At 42.3% G+C, this 16,276-nt stretch overlaps 1 protein-coding gene across 4 annotated transcripts in view; it reads left to right on the forward strand.

Moving 5' to 3' along the window:
• PDZD2 (PDZ domain containing 2) overlaps nt 1-16,276 on the forward strand; it is a 378,550-nt gene that overhangs the window by 314,741 nt on the left and 47,533 nt on the right. For all 4 annotated transcript variants that reach the window (XM_067730459.1, XM_067730460.1, XM_067730461.1 and 1 more), the window contains 2 exons: nt 9,270-9,381; nt 16,057-16,202. In XM_067730459.1, the coding sequence (XP_067586560.1) occupies nt 9,270-9,381; nt 16,057-16,202 (258 nt within the window). The remainder of the gene's footprint in view (nt 1-9,269; nt 9,382-16,056; nt 16,203-16,276) is intronic.

The raw sequence follows: 16,276 nt of genomic DNA on the forward strand, positions 1-16,276 counted from the left end.
CCCACACCCTTGACATGTTAAAAAAAAAAAGGAACCAATTCCTAGCCCCTGGACAGTTGTCCCAGGCAAAATTTTGTTCCTAGGATCTTATTTAATTTTGCCAAAGACCCCGTCAAGAACTGAAAAAAGTCTGAGGTTTTTACACTACAGTTTCATGGATGCTGGTAGAAGACATGAGATTCCTGAGTCAGAGACAAATGACTTTATTACTCATGGCACAGCAAGTAACTTTTGGCTTTCTCTAATCCCAGTTTAGGATTCGGTCTCAGTTTAGAGCTTCCTGTTTGCATAATTCCCACTCCCCCCGCCTATGAAAGTGAAGCAGAGGGCCTCAGATAGATGCATACACAGTGGATTTGCTTCACAGCTGGGAACCCTGAACGTAGGCAACCTGAATCTTTTATGATGGGCTAGAAGCAAACTTGATGGCCCTTTGCTCCAGAAAGAGACGTGATTATACTGGACAGTGAACAAACCAGGCCCTTCCTTCTGAGACACTGTCTCTAACCTTCAAGGCTGTTCATCCAACATCCTTGAAAAGATAGATAAATCCAGAGTGGAAACAGCCTGTGCCCCTGTTCACAAGCCGCACAGAAATGGGAGAGACCCATGGAGAATGGTCTCCCAAGGCTATAGCACAGACTCAGTAATAGCAAGTAAAAGAAGATTGATGGTAAAAAATATTCTTGGCTTTTCTTAAAAAGATGCCAGTCAGTCTGTAGCAGTTGTTTGGAGTCTATGACCATGAATTTAAACCCAGCGGCAAGAATCTACCTCCCAGTCTGGGTGGAGGAAAATCAATCTGGTCCTGCTTAAAGTGCTTTTCATTTCTATTCAAAAGCCTCTTGATTTGCATTTATACTTTGAGATGAAAGCGAAGGCCTCCCTGATGTACTGCGTTGGGTGTGGACTGTACCTCTGCCAGAGGTTCCAGTTCTCAAGAGCAGACATTTTCAGTCCTGGGCCTCCTTTTCCATCTCCACTGCCTCTTGGCATAGACGTGCTTAGCCTGGAGGAAGCTGCATCTCTCCTCCCCAGTTTACGCAACTGGAAAAACACCCTCTGCAGATTCCTGAACCAAACCTGCTGTCAGGAGTTCTGAAGCTTCTGTCCTAATGAGCTGGTAAAGGCTAATACCTCTGCCACCTGCTCCATGAGATTTGTTTTTCCTCAGGTTTTGAATATTCCGGGGGTCGAGTAGCACTGCTTTCTGCTATGTTTGGGGGTGGGGGGGCGGTAATTGGATCCGCCTCTAGTGGTTCGCATCTGCCTCCTTTGGGAAAGACTCACTTACGTTTCTGTTTAACCTTTCTTCTTTCTGTGAAAGACTCCTTTCTTCTTTCGTGGCCCTGCTTGCTGAATCAGTGTGCCATTTTTACTTCTCCTTTGCTTTCTGACTCAGATTTATTTTTTCTAAAATACTCTTCTAGATTCTGTTGTATATATAAAAAAAAAGAACAAAAAGAAAAGAAATAGATTCTGTTGCGTGGGGCCCATCGTCGTGAAGGAGATAGAATCAGTGAGCCTTCTGTTTACTAAAGTATCTGTTGTCCTAGTGCGTCTCGACCACCACCACCTCTGAGCTGGCTAATTCTACCCAGGAAATATTCTCCCATCAGACCAACATCAAGTTCTGGCTTACTACCATCCTGCCTGGCTCCCCTTTGGGATGCCTGTTTGCTTTTTTATAGTCCTAATTTCATTTATTTCCCAGGCCACTGCTGTTTGGGGGAAAAAAAAAAAACTTTGTCCCTTTAAAATTTACCCAGAAATTGTTTTATTCTTCCTGGTCTTCCTCACCCCTCACCTTTGAATCTGTCCAGACATTCAGACCCCTCTTGGTACAGCCATTCCAAGTCCCCTTGCTCAAACTCTTCATTGCAGTTTATAAATCACATCTCTCATTGTTTTCTGGGCCTGGGACCCCCCCATGGGGGAGTCATTGCATTGTGTTCTCTGTGCTTTTGCTTCCCTTCCTCAGTTGGATTTCCTTAGGTCCCAGTCACCCCCTCTAAACGAGGCGTAACCAGTGTCTCCCACTTTTGTGACGCCCATTTTCAGAGTAGTAGTACAGGAGCTGGTACATCTCTTTTCCTTATACACCGCGCTGCCCTTGACCTCACAATCTCCTCTCCCCTTATGTCTGTCCAGTCTGTCATCTAAGATCTCATCTTTTCTTCTAAGGACTTAGCTTTCTTTCTTCAGCTAACATCGTGTTCATCGTGTTCTCTTTATGTTTTTTCTCTTCCATTGCTCCTATTCTGATGGTAAGACCAGAGTGTGTTCTCAAATCCTCCTTTGGTGTCCTGGGCAAAGCTGATTTTTAAAAACTAAGTGCTCCAGGCACATGCCTTTAAAATTGCCTTCTCAGCTGTTAGGTTTGCAGTAATTTTAGGGAGTTTTCTTCTCATCTTGAATTCAGGAAGGTGGCATATTCTCTTTGGGTGCCCATTTGTTTTGTTTTATTCATTAATTAGATCTGCTATCTTTCTGTAGGTATGAAGTTGAAATGTATATCTCTGCAGTCGAGTGGTATAATCATAGTCAATGTAATCATCAAAGCTAGAGGCATCCTGAGATCTAGTGGGGAGAAAGCTTGAGGGTTGTTTTTTTTTTTCTATTTCGGCTAAACCTTCACTATACCCCCATGATACACATTAGGTACCCTACTGGTACCCTCAAGCACATTCTTATTTAATCCTCATAATAACCCTATAAGATAATTACAAGGGAATTTTAACCCTTTAAAAATAAATAGTATCATTGCCACTTTAAAATGTTGAAGAACTGCCTCTGACATCAATACTCTGTTAATATATTATGGGTACAACACATGTGACAACCTATGGTACATGTAAACTTCATTATACTTTTTTTTTTAACACCTTTATTGGAGTATAATTGCTTTACAATGGTGTGTTAGTTTCTGCTTTATAACAAAGTGAATCAGTTATACATATACATGTATTCCCATGTCCCCTCCCTCTTGCATCTCCCTCCCACCCTCCCTATCCCACCCCTCTAGGTGGTCACAAAGCATCGAGCTGATCTCCCTATGCTATGTGGCTGCTTCCCACTAGCTAGCTATTTTACATTTGGTAGTGTATATATGTCCATGCCACTCTCTCACTTCGTCCCAGCTTACCCTTCTCCCTCCCCATATCCTCAAGTCCATTCTCTACATCTGCGTCTTTATTCCTGGCCTGCCCCTAGGTTTGTTTGTTTTTTTAGATTCCATATATATGTGTTGGCATATGGTATTTGTCTTTCTCTTTCTGACTTACTTCACTCTGTATGACAGACTCTAGGTCCATCCACCTCACTATAAATAACTCAATTTCGTTTCTTTTTATGGCTGAATAATATTCCATTGTACATATGTGCCACATCTTCTTTATCCATTCATCTGTCGATGGACACTTAGGTTGGTTCCATGTCCTGGCTATTGTAAATAGAGCTTCAGTGAACCTTGTGGTACATGACTCTTTTTGAATTATGGTTTTCTTAGGGTATATGCCCAGTAGTGGGATTGCTGGGTCATATGGTAGTTCTATTTTTTAGTTTTTTAAGGAACCTCCATACTGTTCTCCATAGTGGCTGTATCAATTTACATTCCCACCAACAGTGCAAGAGGGTTCCCTTTTCTCCACACCCTCTCCAGCATTTATTGTTTGTAGATTTTTTGAGGATGGCCATTCTGACCGGTGTGAGGTGATACCTCACTGTAGTTTTGATTTGCATTTCTCTAATGATTAGTGATTTTGAGCATACTTTCATGTGTTTGTTGGCAGTCTGTATATCTTCTTTGGAGAGATGTCTGTTTAGGTCTTCTGCCCATTTTTGAATTGGATTGTTTGTTTTTTTTTTATTGAGCTGCATGAGCTGCTTGTAAATTTTGGAGATTAATCCTTTGTCAGTTGCTTCATTTGCAAATATTTTCTCCCATTCTGATAATTGTCTTTTCGTCTTGTTTCCTTTGCTGTGCAAAAGCTTTGAAGTTTCATTAGGTCCCATTTGTTTATTTTTGTTTTTATTTCCATTTCTCTAGGAGGTGGGTCAAAAAGGATCTTGCTGTGATTTATGTCATAGAGTGTTCTGCCTATGTTTTCCTCTAAGAGTTTTATAGTGTCTGGTCTTACGTTTAGGTCTTTAATCCATTTTGAGTTTATTTTTGTGTATGGTGTTAGGGAGTGTTCTAATTTCATTCTTTTACATGTAGCTGTCCAGTCTTCCCAGCACCACTTATTGAAGAGGCTGTCTTTTCTCCATTGTATATTCTTGCCTCCTTTATCAAAAATAAGGTGACCATATGTGCGTGGGTTTATCTCTGGGCTTTCCATCTTGTTCCATTGATCTATATTTCTGTTTCTGTGCCATTATACTTTTTATACACTTCCTGTGCTTGTAGTTCATACGGAGCGTGGGACAGAGGTTTCTACAATTGCTAATTAAAATACCATTATTCTGAATTGAGGGCAGCCTGATGATAACAACTCTGCCGTATTCTTTGGCTGATGGGCTCCTTTGGTGTAGCTGGGAGCCTCCATTGTCCATCTCTGGAGTAAGGCTGGGAGAGCAGGGAGGAGTGCGGATATTCCAGCTCAGTCCTGCGGCTCCTTTGGAGGCTGGTTCTGTTTGGAGCAGGGCAGTGGTGAATTACAGAGGCCCATACTCTATTCCACGTGCATAGCCTGGGCTTTTATGAATCCTCTAAAGTTTGTCTAGGTCACTCCTGACTCCTTGGAATCTCCCTCAAAATCAGATCCACTCTTAACCTGCGTCATCACTTCCAACTCTTTGGGCCATTTCTTACACCACTGCTTCAGCCTTACCTTCATTCCCACTTCCAGAGCTCCTCTGTCTCCTGGGCCTTTGTGGGAGGTCTGTGTGCAAATTGAGTTGCTTTGGGGCTTTCTCCTTCTCCCGTTTAGGATTCAGCTTTCCCAAGGGAGATCTGTGACCTCACATTTGCTTACGGGTTTCCAAAATTTTGTTGCTCTTGTCTTCTATTCTCTTTGTGGGATTATGCCTTTCGTTTAAAAAAGAAATCTCTTCCCCATCATTTTAGGGCGGTTTCAAGAGGGAAATCTGCCATCTTTAATCAGAAGACTATATCATTTAACTCTTAATTCAAGCCCTATTTTTCAGACGACAACATTAGAGCTCCAAGAGGTTGACAAACGTGCCTAAATTGCTACTAAATGGTGCAACCAGGATTTATGCCCAGGATTCTCAACCACAGTCCCCTACCACCTTGCTAGAAAACCAGAAGCTAGAGATTCTTCTTCACTGAGAGAGAATCTCATAGGTTATAGGTGTGGGAAACTGTACGAATAGAGAGGCTCTAAACCTGGAAATTGGCAAATTATATTAGATTCCATTAATATAATGGCATTGTTCTATGACACGTGAATTGGAAATTGCTGATGAATAATAGATTATATCAACTGTTTCTCTGAACCAAAGGCCTTCCAGGAGAACTTTCTGCACATTTCATTTTAGGACAACGAAAATGACATCATTTCCAGAGCAGTTTGATTTGTTCTGCATGTCTGAAAAAAAAAAAAAAAGTACAGCAAAGGGTCTTTCTTACAGTGTGGACATTTTCAGACAATAGTCATAAAACTGAAGAGAGGTTCATTGTAATCAAACTGCACTTCATATGTTGCTACTTCCTGAAATAATCTGGAACTAATGTATCTAAGCAACCTACTTCCTGTTCATTGAGTTATAAGCCACCTAAAACCATGACAGACTGGTTTTTTGTTACAAGAGGAAATGGTTCCATTTAAATTCAGAACCTTTTGCTAACGTGGCCAGGAGATTCTGAAATAAGATTTCACTTCTGCCTCAAGCTCACCAGTGTGCCCTTTGCCACGCTTTGAGATATCTCTGGGTTCATTCTGATTGATTTTAGCTTTTAGCTACAGGCTTTCGGTAGTTATGTAACATACACCATCTTGAGCGTAAGATTTCTTTGGTATAATCTTTTGGTATTTTATAGATCATAGAAACCAAATCATGTCATTCTTTGGTGCATTTCAGGATTTAAAGAAAGAAAATATTGTTTCTTAAGGCTGTGGTTCTTTCTTCTAAACCACCTCCCCAGATTCAAAAAATCAAAGAGCTTACGGCATTCGTGTGTGCGTCATAAAGATTTCAGATTCGACATAGAGCATGTAAAGCTCTTGTAAAACTCTACACCACTCATTTTGTACGCTCTTCACATATAATCTATCCTAGATCCCGGGTATGTGTTGTAAACAAAATGGTATTACTTTAGGGTCTCAGTTTATTTCCTCATCTGTCAAGTGGAGATAATATTATTTACCTTGAGACATATTTGCTGTGCAAATTAAATGAAAAAAAATCGAGGTGAACGAACTGTACAGTACAGTATTGATCATCCAAAGTGTTAATTGAAAAGCATCTCAGGTTGGAGGTGGGAAATAGCCTGGTAATACCTGAAGGTGGAGATCCAGAGACTGAATGTGGAGTCGCAGCCTCGCCTGTAGGAGTTGGGAAGCCTCGGACAGGCCACTTTCCTTCTGTGAGTGCTTCTGTCATCTCCAGAATGTCTCCGACTGTGTGCAAACCTGGGGCTGTGCTGGAAAACTGGGACGCAGAGTGGGAGGAGGAAACCTCACAGGTCCAGGAACGGTGGGCTGGGGTTGCTTTCCTCCCTTGGCACCTGAGCTTCTCAGTCAGCCTTTCTGATTGTCTGAGACTTGACCACTGTGTAGTAAGCCACCCATGTAATGGGCATCAGAGGAGGTAATGACTAGCAAACTGAGGAATACCTTTCTCTGGGAGCCTGGGTCAGGCGGTGTAACCGGGAAGAACCAGGAATTTTACTCCGTCTCCAGCAATTGCTGTTTACAGTCTGGAGACAGATTCTTTCCATAAAGTTTTTAAGCCAAGCACAGGAGAGGCCCTGAGGCTTCTCTCTGGATTATTCCTATTTGCATGTCTCCTTCTGTGCCCACCCCCATCCCTGGCATGTCTCCAAGAGGCTTCTTTTGTACTGTGTATGAATTAATGCCCCAATTTGGTGTTGGGAAAGATGTCCCTCTAGAGAATCTCTAAAATCACCCTCAGGATTCCATTCTTGCCTTTACTTCATAATTTAAACCTGGAGACCTGCCAATCCCGGACGTTGTAATAGGAATTCACCAAATTTATCTTTGTTTTATATATCAAGATTAATTTGTTTTCCCAATGCCTCTTCCTCAATTCGCCTACATCTCCTCATTTCTCAGAATTTTTCTTTTCTTCTTTCTCATCCCAAAAGATACTTGAACTTGAGGGGGATGGGGGAAGCTTCCAGATCTTTTATATTACATATAAGAGTTAGCTAGAAACAATTACCTCTTAAAAAGGGGGCTTACCTGGGAGATTACTCTTACTGCTTACTTTATACGTTTTCATAAACTGAATTTGATATACAATGTATAATTTTTATTATCTGTTAAAATTCAGGGTTTCTTTTTTCTTTACATTATGATTACAAGACTTTCCAATGACTGCTAAGTGGTAAAGGATATCATCTGTGTCTTTTTAAAGAACATGTATGTTCCTTAGTGTGAATCATACCTATTTTAATTAATATGACTTTTTTTCTCCAGAACCTCAAAGGAAAATAAAATTTCAAATGAGAAGGCTCATTTGTTCGATGTATCTCCTAAGTTTTCTACATGTAAATTTACCCCCCAGATTTTTTTTTTTTTCCCCCGATACGCGGGCCTCTCACTGTTGTGGCCTCTCCCGTTGCAGAGCACAGGCTCTGGACACGCAGGCTCAGCGGCCATGGCTCAGGGGCCCAGCCGCTCCACGGCATGTGGGATCTTCCCAGACCGGGGCACGAACCCGTGTCCCCTGCATCGGCAGGCTGACTCTCAACCACTGCGCCACCAGGGAAGCCCCCCACTCCAGATATTTTCATAACCACTCTCAAGCACATGAGTCTCCTTCTCCTCTCTAATAAGCATGGCTCTTCTTAGCATGTTGGGCTTTTCTCAGATGGAGGACCAAGGGGCCTTGGGGTCATCCTTTCTGCATAACCTCTTGGTGTCTGATAATGTAGACATACAACTTACAGACGTGTGGGCTGACTTCATAGATGCCTCTGTGTGTCCTGGGTGGTGCTTGATTCTGGAAGGTATTTAATCATTACTCAGGAGTGTTAAAAAACAAAATTCAGCTGAGTAAATTTGAAGATCTAATTGGCTTTATTCAGCAATTCATGTCTCGGGCAGCATCCCATCTAGAAAAGAGAAAGGCACTCTGAAGAGTTGTACAAAATGGAAGGTTTTATAGGCGGACAGAGGGTGGGACGGAAGTTACAGGGCTGGATTCTTTCAGGCAAGGTTACCGTCCCTCAAAGAAAAATGGGGTTTCAGGCAGATTACCTCACTGACCAGGAGATTACTGGCTGACTGGTTTAAATTCTACTCCTGGGAGAGGCTGGAACTGCAGTTCCTTTAGGTATGAAGTCTTGGTGGGGCTTAGCACAAGCAACTCCATTTTGGAGTTGTTGTTTCTTTTTTTTTTTTTTTTCTTTGCGGTACGTGGGCCTCTCACTGTTGTGGCCTCTCCCGTTGCGGAGCACAGGCTCCGGACGCGCAGGCTCAGCGGCCATGGCTTACGGGCCCAGCCGCTTCGCGGCATGTGGGATCTTCCCGGACCGGGGCACGAACCCGTGTCCCCTGCATCGGCAGGCGGACTCTCAACCACTGCGCCACCAGGGAAGCCCTGTTGTTTCCTTTTAATGGGAGTGTAACACATGGAATATCTGGTTGACCCAGGGTGTAGTTATTTGGCTGCCACAAAATCAAGTCTTTACTGTATTTTAAGAATTTTAGAATTGAATTTAAAATTTCTGGTTTAATCATTGTTGTAGTTTGTACTGTAGGGAAAAGCACTGGCCCACCAGTCAGGAGACCTGCAGTCTACTTGTGGCTTTGTGACCACCTGGGTGACCTTGATCAACACGCTTTCTCAATAAACAAAATGGCCCCATGGACCCTTTCCAGTTTGAACCCTCCCTGATTCTATGCTGTGCGTTGAGATGCGTGCCGAGGAGGAACTTGTCAGTGTGAGGCTGTGTGGTTCCAGGTTATCTGAAGGGCTGTGCTTTGATCCCGTGAACCTTTTTTCTCATGTGACACCTGTATTGCTGCTGCTTGAGCCTGAGATAATGTCTCAGAGGAGATGGCAGAAGTGGCCGCAGACTAGCTTCTCCCATCAGCTCTGTGCTTTCTGCATTTCAGATGCCTGGGACAGAGGACTCCCAAGATGCATGCGGCCCCGAGGAATCCAAGGGGTCCTTGGAAAGTCCGAAACAAGGAAGCAGTAAAATGAAACTCAAGAGTCGTCTTTCAGGTATGTGGACTCTTTGCCTGATACACCCGCCTGAAATGGAGCTTCCAGCCTCAGGAGCTCGGGAAGATAAAGTCATTTGCAGGATGAGCTCTTTTTTTCCTTAAAACCTCCAAATTCTTTTTCCTTTTGATGGTGCGTGCCCCGGGCATAACAGCCACCTTCAACCTGGCTGCCCACGTCAGTATTTTTATTTGAGTCATAATGAAATGAATGTCAACATCTCTGTTTGCCTCTGCTTAAACATCAATTTCCTGTAGTGTTTGGTTCACTTACTTCAACAGTACTTAAGGTGACCCTTTCACTGTGGAATACTCCTGATGGCCTATCTTTCCAGCAAACATACCTCTTCCTCAAACCCCTGGTCCATGGGAACCTGGGGCAAAGAGCTATTTATTTAGTAACAAATCTGCATCTCAACTAAATGGGGGAGGGGGAGGGGGGAAATGGGATGGAGGTGTAGTTTTTGTAACAAATAGATTTGCCATTTCCTGGGCACATCATAGCAGCTGGCCTAGGCCCTGAGAGAGAAAGTCAGAGGCTGTGTGTGGGGACTTCTGTGGGTCTGAGGCACTTTAGCCTTTACAGGCTCTTTCTATAGAAAAAAGAGGGAAAAAACCCGCAAATTATATTTCATGGCTGCGCTGGTATAAAGATACAAGCTGGATTCATTATCATCTATTAATTACTATTATGTTCATTTTTTTTCTCCTGAATTTAAAAGAAATCAAAACATTTTTGCGGGCCCCTAGAAGTGGCATGGGCCCTCAGCAATGTGTCTGCTGGTCTCACGGAGAAATCACCCCTGGCTACCCAGCTGTGAAAGACATCTGGTCTAGCAGGAAAAGCAGGCACTTGGAAGCTTGGTGCAATCAAGGTTACCCCTCAGCTCTTGAGTTACCTTATGACCTCGGCCTGGTTATTTAACCTCCCTGAACCTCCACTCCCTCGCCTAAAAAAGGAGATGATCATCCTGACTTTGAAAGGTTGAAACAAACAAAAAACACATAAAAGCACCTAGGACAAAGCATGGTGTATGGCCATCCCCCAGTATGTCAGTTTCATCTTCCTGCCGTCTCTGGCTGCCAACCAAGAGCATCTCCAACCCACATTGCCTGCCCCCTACTATTCTCAGGTAAGGTGGCAGGTTTAGGACCATAAAATACATCCATTTAAAAAAAAAAAACAAACTCAGTGACAAAATGAATTGCTTTGTATTTGTAACTCAGAATAATTAGGTAGTGTCTATCTGACTGAGTGTTAGGATATGGGTTTGCGACAAAAAGCAATGTGATGACCAGAGTCTGATAAGACTAGAGGGAAAGATGGTCCTCACATGCGGAGAACGACCAGCTCCCCTTCAGCCCCGAGGAACAACTGAGAGAAATACAGCTAAACCCTATGTGTGTTTGCGGTGGGGAAGGAGGATTTAGGTCAGCTGTCTGATCAGCACCTTATAAACAGTTCCCAGGGGAGGGTCATAGAGCTCTGGGGAAATACAGGGACCTTTGAAACCAGTGCAGTCACATTCCTCATTTTATGGATGTGTCCAGAGAAAGTAAGGGGATCCCAAAGGTCACTCATTCAGTCTGTCTTCCAGACAGAGTTCTTCCTACCCACCCCTTGGCTTCCTGAGGAACTTGGAGAGAATCCCATTCCCCAGTCTGGGGCTTTACGGATACAGATGTGGGGAGGGGATCCTAGCTGACGACCTTCCAGATCTATGATTCTCCATGTTCGTACTATTAATTTAGAATGTGCAGGACATTCAGCTGAGTAGTAAATCCAGAACTGGCTACTCTTTGCCACAAATGGATGCCACCCTCTCTTCCTGTGTTTTTCCTAGACATCCAAGGCCATAACAAGGAAATATAGTAGAAGAAGCACATGCACAAAGTCAGGAAGAACTGTGTGCAATTCTCAGCTCTGCCATTACTGGCTGTGTGACCTGGGACAGGTGACTTAACTTCTTTGGGTCTCAAATTTTTCACCTGTAAGATGAGGGTTATAATTGCAAATCAATGTGAATGCCTTCTAAATGCTGGGCCTTGTTGAGAGATCCAGTTGAGCGAATGTATATGGTACCGCAGCTCCCAACTGTGGCAGCAATAGGTCCTCACCACATGGTAGCTGCCATTGTTATGACCGTCGTCATCAATATCACGTTCATCATTGTCATCTTCATTATCATTATCATCGTTCTCGCTCCCTCTCAAGAGGGGAAGATGCTTGAATGGGTTCAGATAGGAAGATTCTCAAGAACTTGCAGGTCATGATAAGGCACGAACAAGAGGTATGAAGACTGAAATGTCTCTGAGTTGTGATACTGGGGGAGGCACCAGAGGAAGCAAGATAAAGGATGGCCAGTACATTGGCGGGGCTTGGTAGAACACAGGAGGAGGAAACCCGGGGTCTAGACTTGGGGCAAAATGCGTGAGAAATACTTAGGGACGATGGGGAAAAGAATTGGTTAGAGAAGTTTTTGGCAACTGTTTTTCTGCCTCAGCTATCTGAAAGATCCAATAATCCAACAGTAACGATGATTCAGTCCAGCAGAGAGATTTGGGGGAAGGAGATTCTTGGCATGGGAGGTGATGGTGTGGGCAAAATTGGGTAAAACTTCAAGTGATAGTTATATGCTTCCCAGTTTGGGTAAGGATGTGGGTAGAGGACAAATCCTCTCCTTTGAGGATCATCAGGCTAGAGCAGTGAATTCATGTAGCAGGATAGTGGGAGCTAAGACTGGAAAAGTAGTTTGGAGGCACCTTAAAGAGGCTTAAGGAATTGGTTCTCCATTCAGTGCTTTGAAATATGTTCAGTCTAAAGACATTTGAATGCAGGAGATTTTAATGTGATCACCTCCTGATTTCTGTGTCCTGTAAACCTGGATATTTATTTCATATTTTCTTAAGCGAGTCACTCTGGTATTCACATATCAGTATATTATCTACAGACACTACCGTATGTGGTTTCTCTTCTATCAATGGCAAGTGCTTCCCTGTCAGCTCAAAAGGAATTTTCTTCTAATAAATCTTCTTCAGATGAGTAAGCATGCCAAGATAGATTAACCTGGTCATGAATTATTAAGGAGGTTCTGTAAAGAGTTTCCAGCCATTTCCACTAAGATTTGGGCCAGTCTGGCTCCAAAATGACTAAAGCGATTTTATGGAACATTTTTCCTGATATTCTAACCAGAGTTTTCTTTACTTCATACCTCCTTTTTTTGCCAGCAGGGTCCCTTTTAACTTTGGTATTTTTGATTTATCCATGTTAATGCCTTAGGTTTGTGAAAATGAAAATTTTTCTTTTGATTGCAAAGGAATTTCAGGTGTTTGAAAACCTGAAATTCGAATCACAAAGTTAATATGTAGCTTTTGAAAAACCAGGCTTTTAGAAATGTCCATTATGCTATAACTGTATCAGCCCTGTTCTAACTTTTCATCACTATTGAAAACGCATCAATATAGTATATATTTTTAAAAGAGGACAGAATCATCTTGTTTTATTCCATGAAAAACTTCCTGAGAAATTTTTAGATAAATTGAAATTTTAAGGCATCAAATGAAAATATTACATAGTCTAGGAGAATTTGATATTTCAAAGAATCTATATGTATATATAGTTATATACACAAACACATATATACACATGGCTCTCCACATATATATAGTATATAATAAACATCATAATATGATTATAGCTACATTCAGTGTAATTGAGCCATCATTTAAAATTAAAGTCCCGGGCTTCCCTGGTGGCGCAGTGGTTGAGATTCCGCCTGCCGATGCAGGGGACCACGGGTTCGTGCCCCGGTCCGGGAAGATCCCACATGCTGCGGAGCGGCTAGGCCCGTGAGCCACGGCCGCTAAGCCCACGCGTCCGGAGCCTGTGCTCTGCAATGGGAGAGGGCACAACAGTGAGAGGCCCGCGTACCACAAAAAATAAATAAATTAAATTAAATTAAATTAAAGTTCCTTAAACCCTCATACACTGTTGGTGGGAATGTAAACTGGTGTAGCCACAATGGAAAACAGTATGGCGGTTTCTCAAAAAACTAAAAATAGAACTACCATATGACCAATCAATTCCACTCCTGGGTATATATATAAAAAAAAAAACTAATACACTAATCCAAAAAGATACACGCACCCGTGTTCACAACAGCATTATTTACAATTGCAAGATACGGAAGCAACTTGAATGTTCATCAGCAGATGAATGGATAAGGAAGATGTGTGTATATATATAATGGAATATTACTCAGCCATAAAAAAGAACTAAATAATGGCATTTGCAGCAACATGGATGAACTTGGAGGGTATTATGCTAACTGAAAGAAATCAGACAGAGAAAGAGAAATACTGTATGATACCACTTATATGTAGAAGCTAAAAAATACGACCAACTAGTGCATATAACAAAAAAAGAAGCAGACTCACAGATACAGAGAACAAACTAGTGGTTACCACTGGGGAGAGGGAAGCGGGGGAGGGGCCATTGGGGTAGGGGATTAAGAGGTACAAACTATTAGGTATAAAATAAGCTACAAGGATATATTGTACAACACAGGGAATATAGCCAATATTTTATAATAACTATGAATGGAATATAACCTTTAAAAACTGATTCACTATATTGTACATGTGTAATTTATATTATACATCAACTATACTTCAATAAAAAATAAAATAAAAAAATTTTAAATGATTAAAGTCCCTTAAAATATCTTATTTTAAAATAGTGTATAATATAAACTAAGTATGATAAAGATGTCTTTAAAAATCATTACTATAGGGGCTTCCCTGGTGGCGCAGTGGTTGAGAGTCCGCCTGCCGATGCAGGGGACACAGGTTCGTGCCCCAGTCCGGGAGTATCCCACATGCCACGGAGCAACTAGGCCCATGAGCCACAACTGCTGAGCCTGTGCGTCTGGAGCTTGTGCTCCGCAACAAGAGAGGTCGCGATAGTGAGAGGCCCGCGCACCACGATGAAGAGTAGCCCCCGCTTGCCACAACTAGAGAAAGCCCTCGCACAGAAACGAAGACCCAGCACAGCAAAAACAATAAATTAATTAATTAATAAACTCCTACCCCCAACATCAAAAAATAAAAAATACCATTGAGAGAGTGAAAAGTCAAGTCACAGACATGGAGAAGATATTTGCAATACATAGATTCCACAAAGGACTCATATCTAAAATATATTAACAATAAAGAAAATAAAACTCTTGTAAACCAACAGAGAAAAATCCAATAAAAGAATGAGCAAAGAAAAAAAATAATAAAATTTTCTAGTAGTCCAATTAAACAAGTAAAAAGAAGAAGAAAGGAATGAGCAAAAGACTTGAACAGCCTCTTTACAACCTTAAAAAAGAAAAACAGCCAATGAATACTTGAAAAGAAGCTCAATCTCACTAGTCCTCAGTGAAATGTAAATTATGAACCACAGGGAAATACCATTATATATCCAGCAGAGTGGCTAAAATTAGAAAGACTGACACTGCTAAGTGTGACAAGGTAGTGGAATAGCAAGCACTCACACACCCTGGTGATCCTGCATGGTGAAGGGGAACATGTACCTGTAACCCAGCCACGCCTCTCCTAGGTACATCCAACAGATACGTCACAGAATGTCCAGTAACAGTATATTCTAGATCGGGGTCAGCAAGCTTCTGCCCACAGCTGTATTTGTATGGCCCACAGATAGAAACGCTTTCTACGTTTTTAATGCATTGTAAAAAAAATTTTAAAGAATGTGTGAATGAGACCATTTGTGACTTGTAAAGCCTGAAACATCTACTATCTGGCCTTTACGGAAAAAGTTTGCTGACCCTTATTCGGGATCTGACACTGGAAACAAATCAAATGTCCATCAGCAATAGAATGGATAAATAAATTGTGCTGTGTTTATACGATGAAATAGTATGCAGAAAGGAGAGGAACAAACCATTGGAATGTAGCAACATGAACGAGGAGCCCGATACCAAAACACACATATTGTATGTGTTCATTTATATCAAGTTTGAAAATAGGCAAAAGTGATCTGTGGTGTTAGAAGCTGGGATAATGGTTACGCTTGGGTGAGGGGGTTAGTGGCACAAAAGGGGATTTGGGGATCTGGTAATATTCTATGTCTTAGTCTGGATGTTGGTTATTGGCGTATTCATTTTGTGAAATTTCATGGAACTGTACGTACACTTAATGATTTCTGCCCGTTTCTGTAAGTTGTTACACTTTAACCAAAAGTTTGTTTCAATAGTCATTGCTATACATGGAAAAAGGCATCCCCCAATCATGGAACTATACCAACCAGAAAGTGATATGCCTCCAGCACTAAGAAGTCGTCTACTGATAGCATTCTCACTATTGTTTATTGCCTTATCAACCACAGCTACATCTTACTTGGATGAAACATATACATTGCCCTTTTTGAAGCTGTTCACTTCCAACGAGCACTTTCATCCGAGCCTGGCATTACGGCCTCAGCACGCACCAAGCTTCTGCAGGGCTTGATGGTTGAGTGCAGTGAGCTGGGTGCTTTGAAAGTACTGAAGTATTCGACACCAGGCCGTCTGAGCCACCGTGAATGTGGGTGGAAATCGACAAGTTGATACCTATGCATGCTCTTAAGATTCTCTTCATTCTGTATTGAGTCATGTTTCCCCTCTGTTTTTTCAAGGGGGTGTGCACCGTCTAGAGTCTGTTGAAGAATATAATGAGCTGATGCTGAGAAATGGGGACCCCCGGGCCAGGATGTTGGAGGTCTCCCGAGATGGCCGGAAGCACTCTCTCCCCCAGCTCCTGGACTCGACGGGCACAGCACAGGTAGTGCAGCACCGTGGAGCCCCTGGCTTTCTTATCCAGTCACAGTTACTTGGTTAGGGATGGAAGAGCATGTT

Source organism: Pseudorca crassidens, chromosome 3, assembly GCF_039906515.1.
Source record: "Pseudorca crassidens isolate mPseCra1 chromosome 3, mPseCra1.hap1, whole genome shotgun sequence".
Taxonomy (NCBI): Eukaryota; Metazoa; Chordata; class Mammalia; order Artiodactyla; family Delphinidae; genus Pseudorca; species Pseudorca crassidens.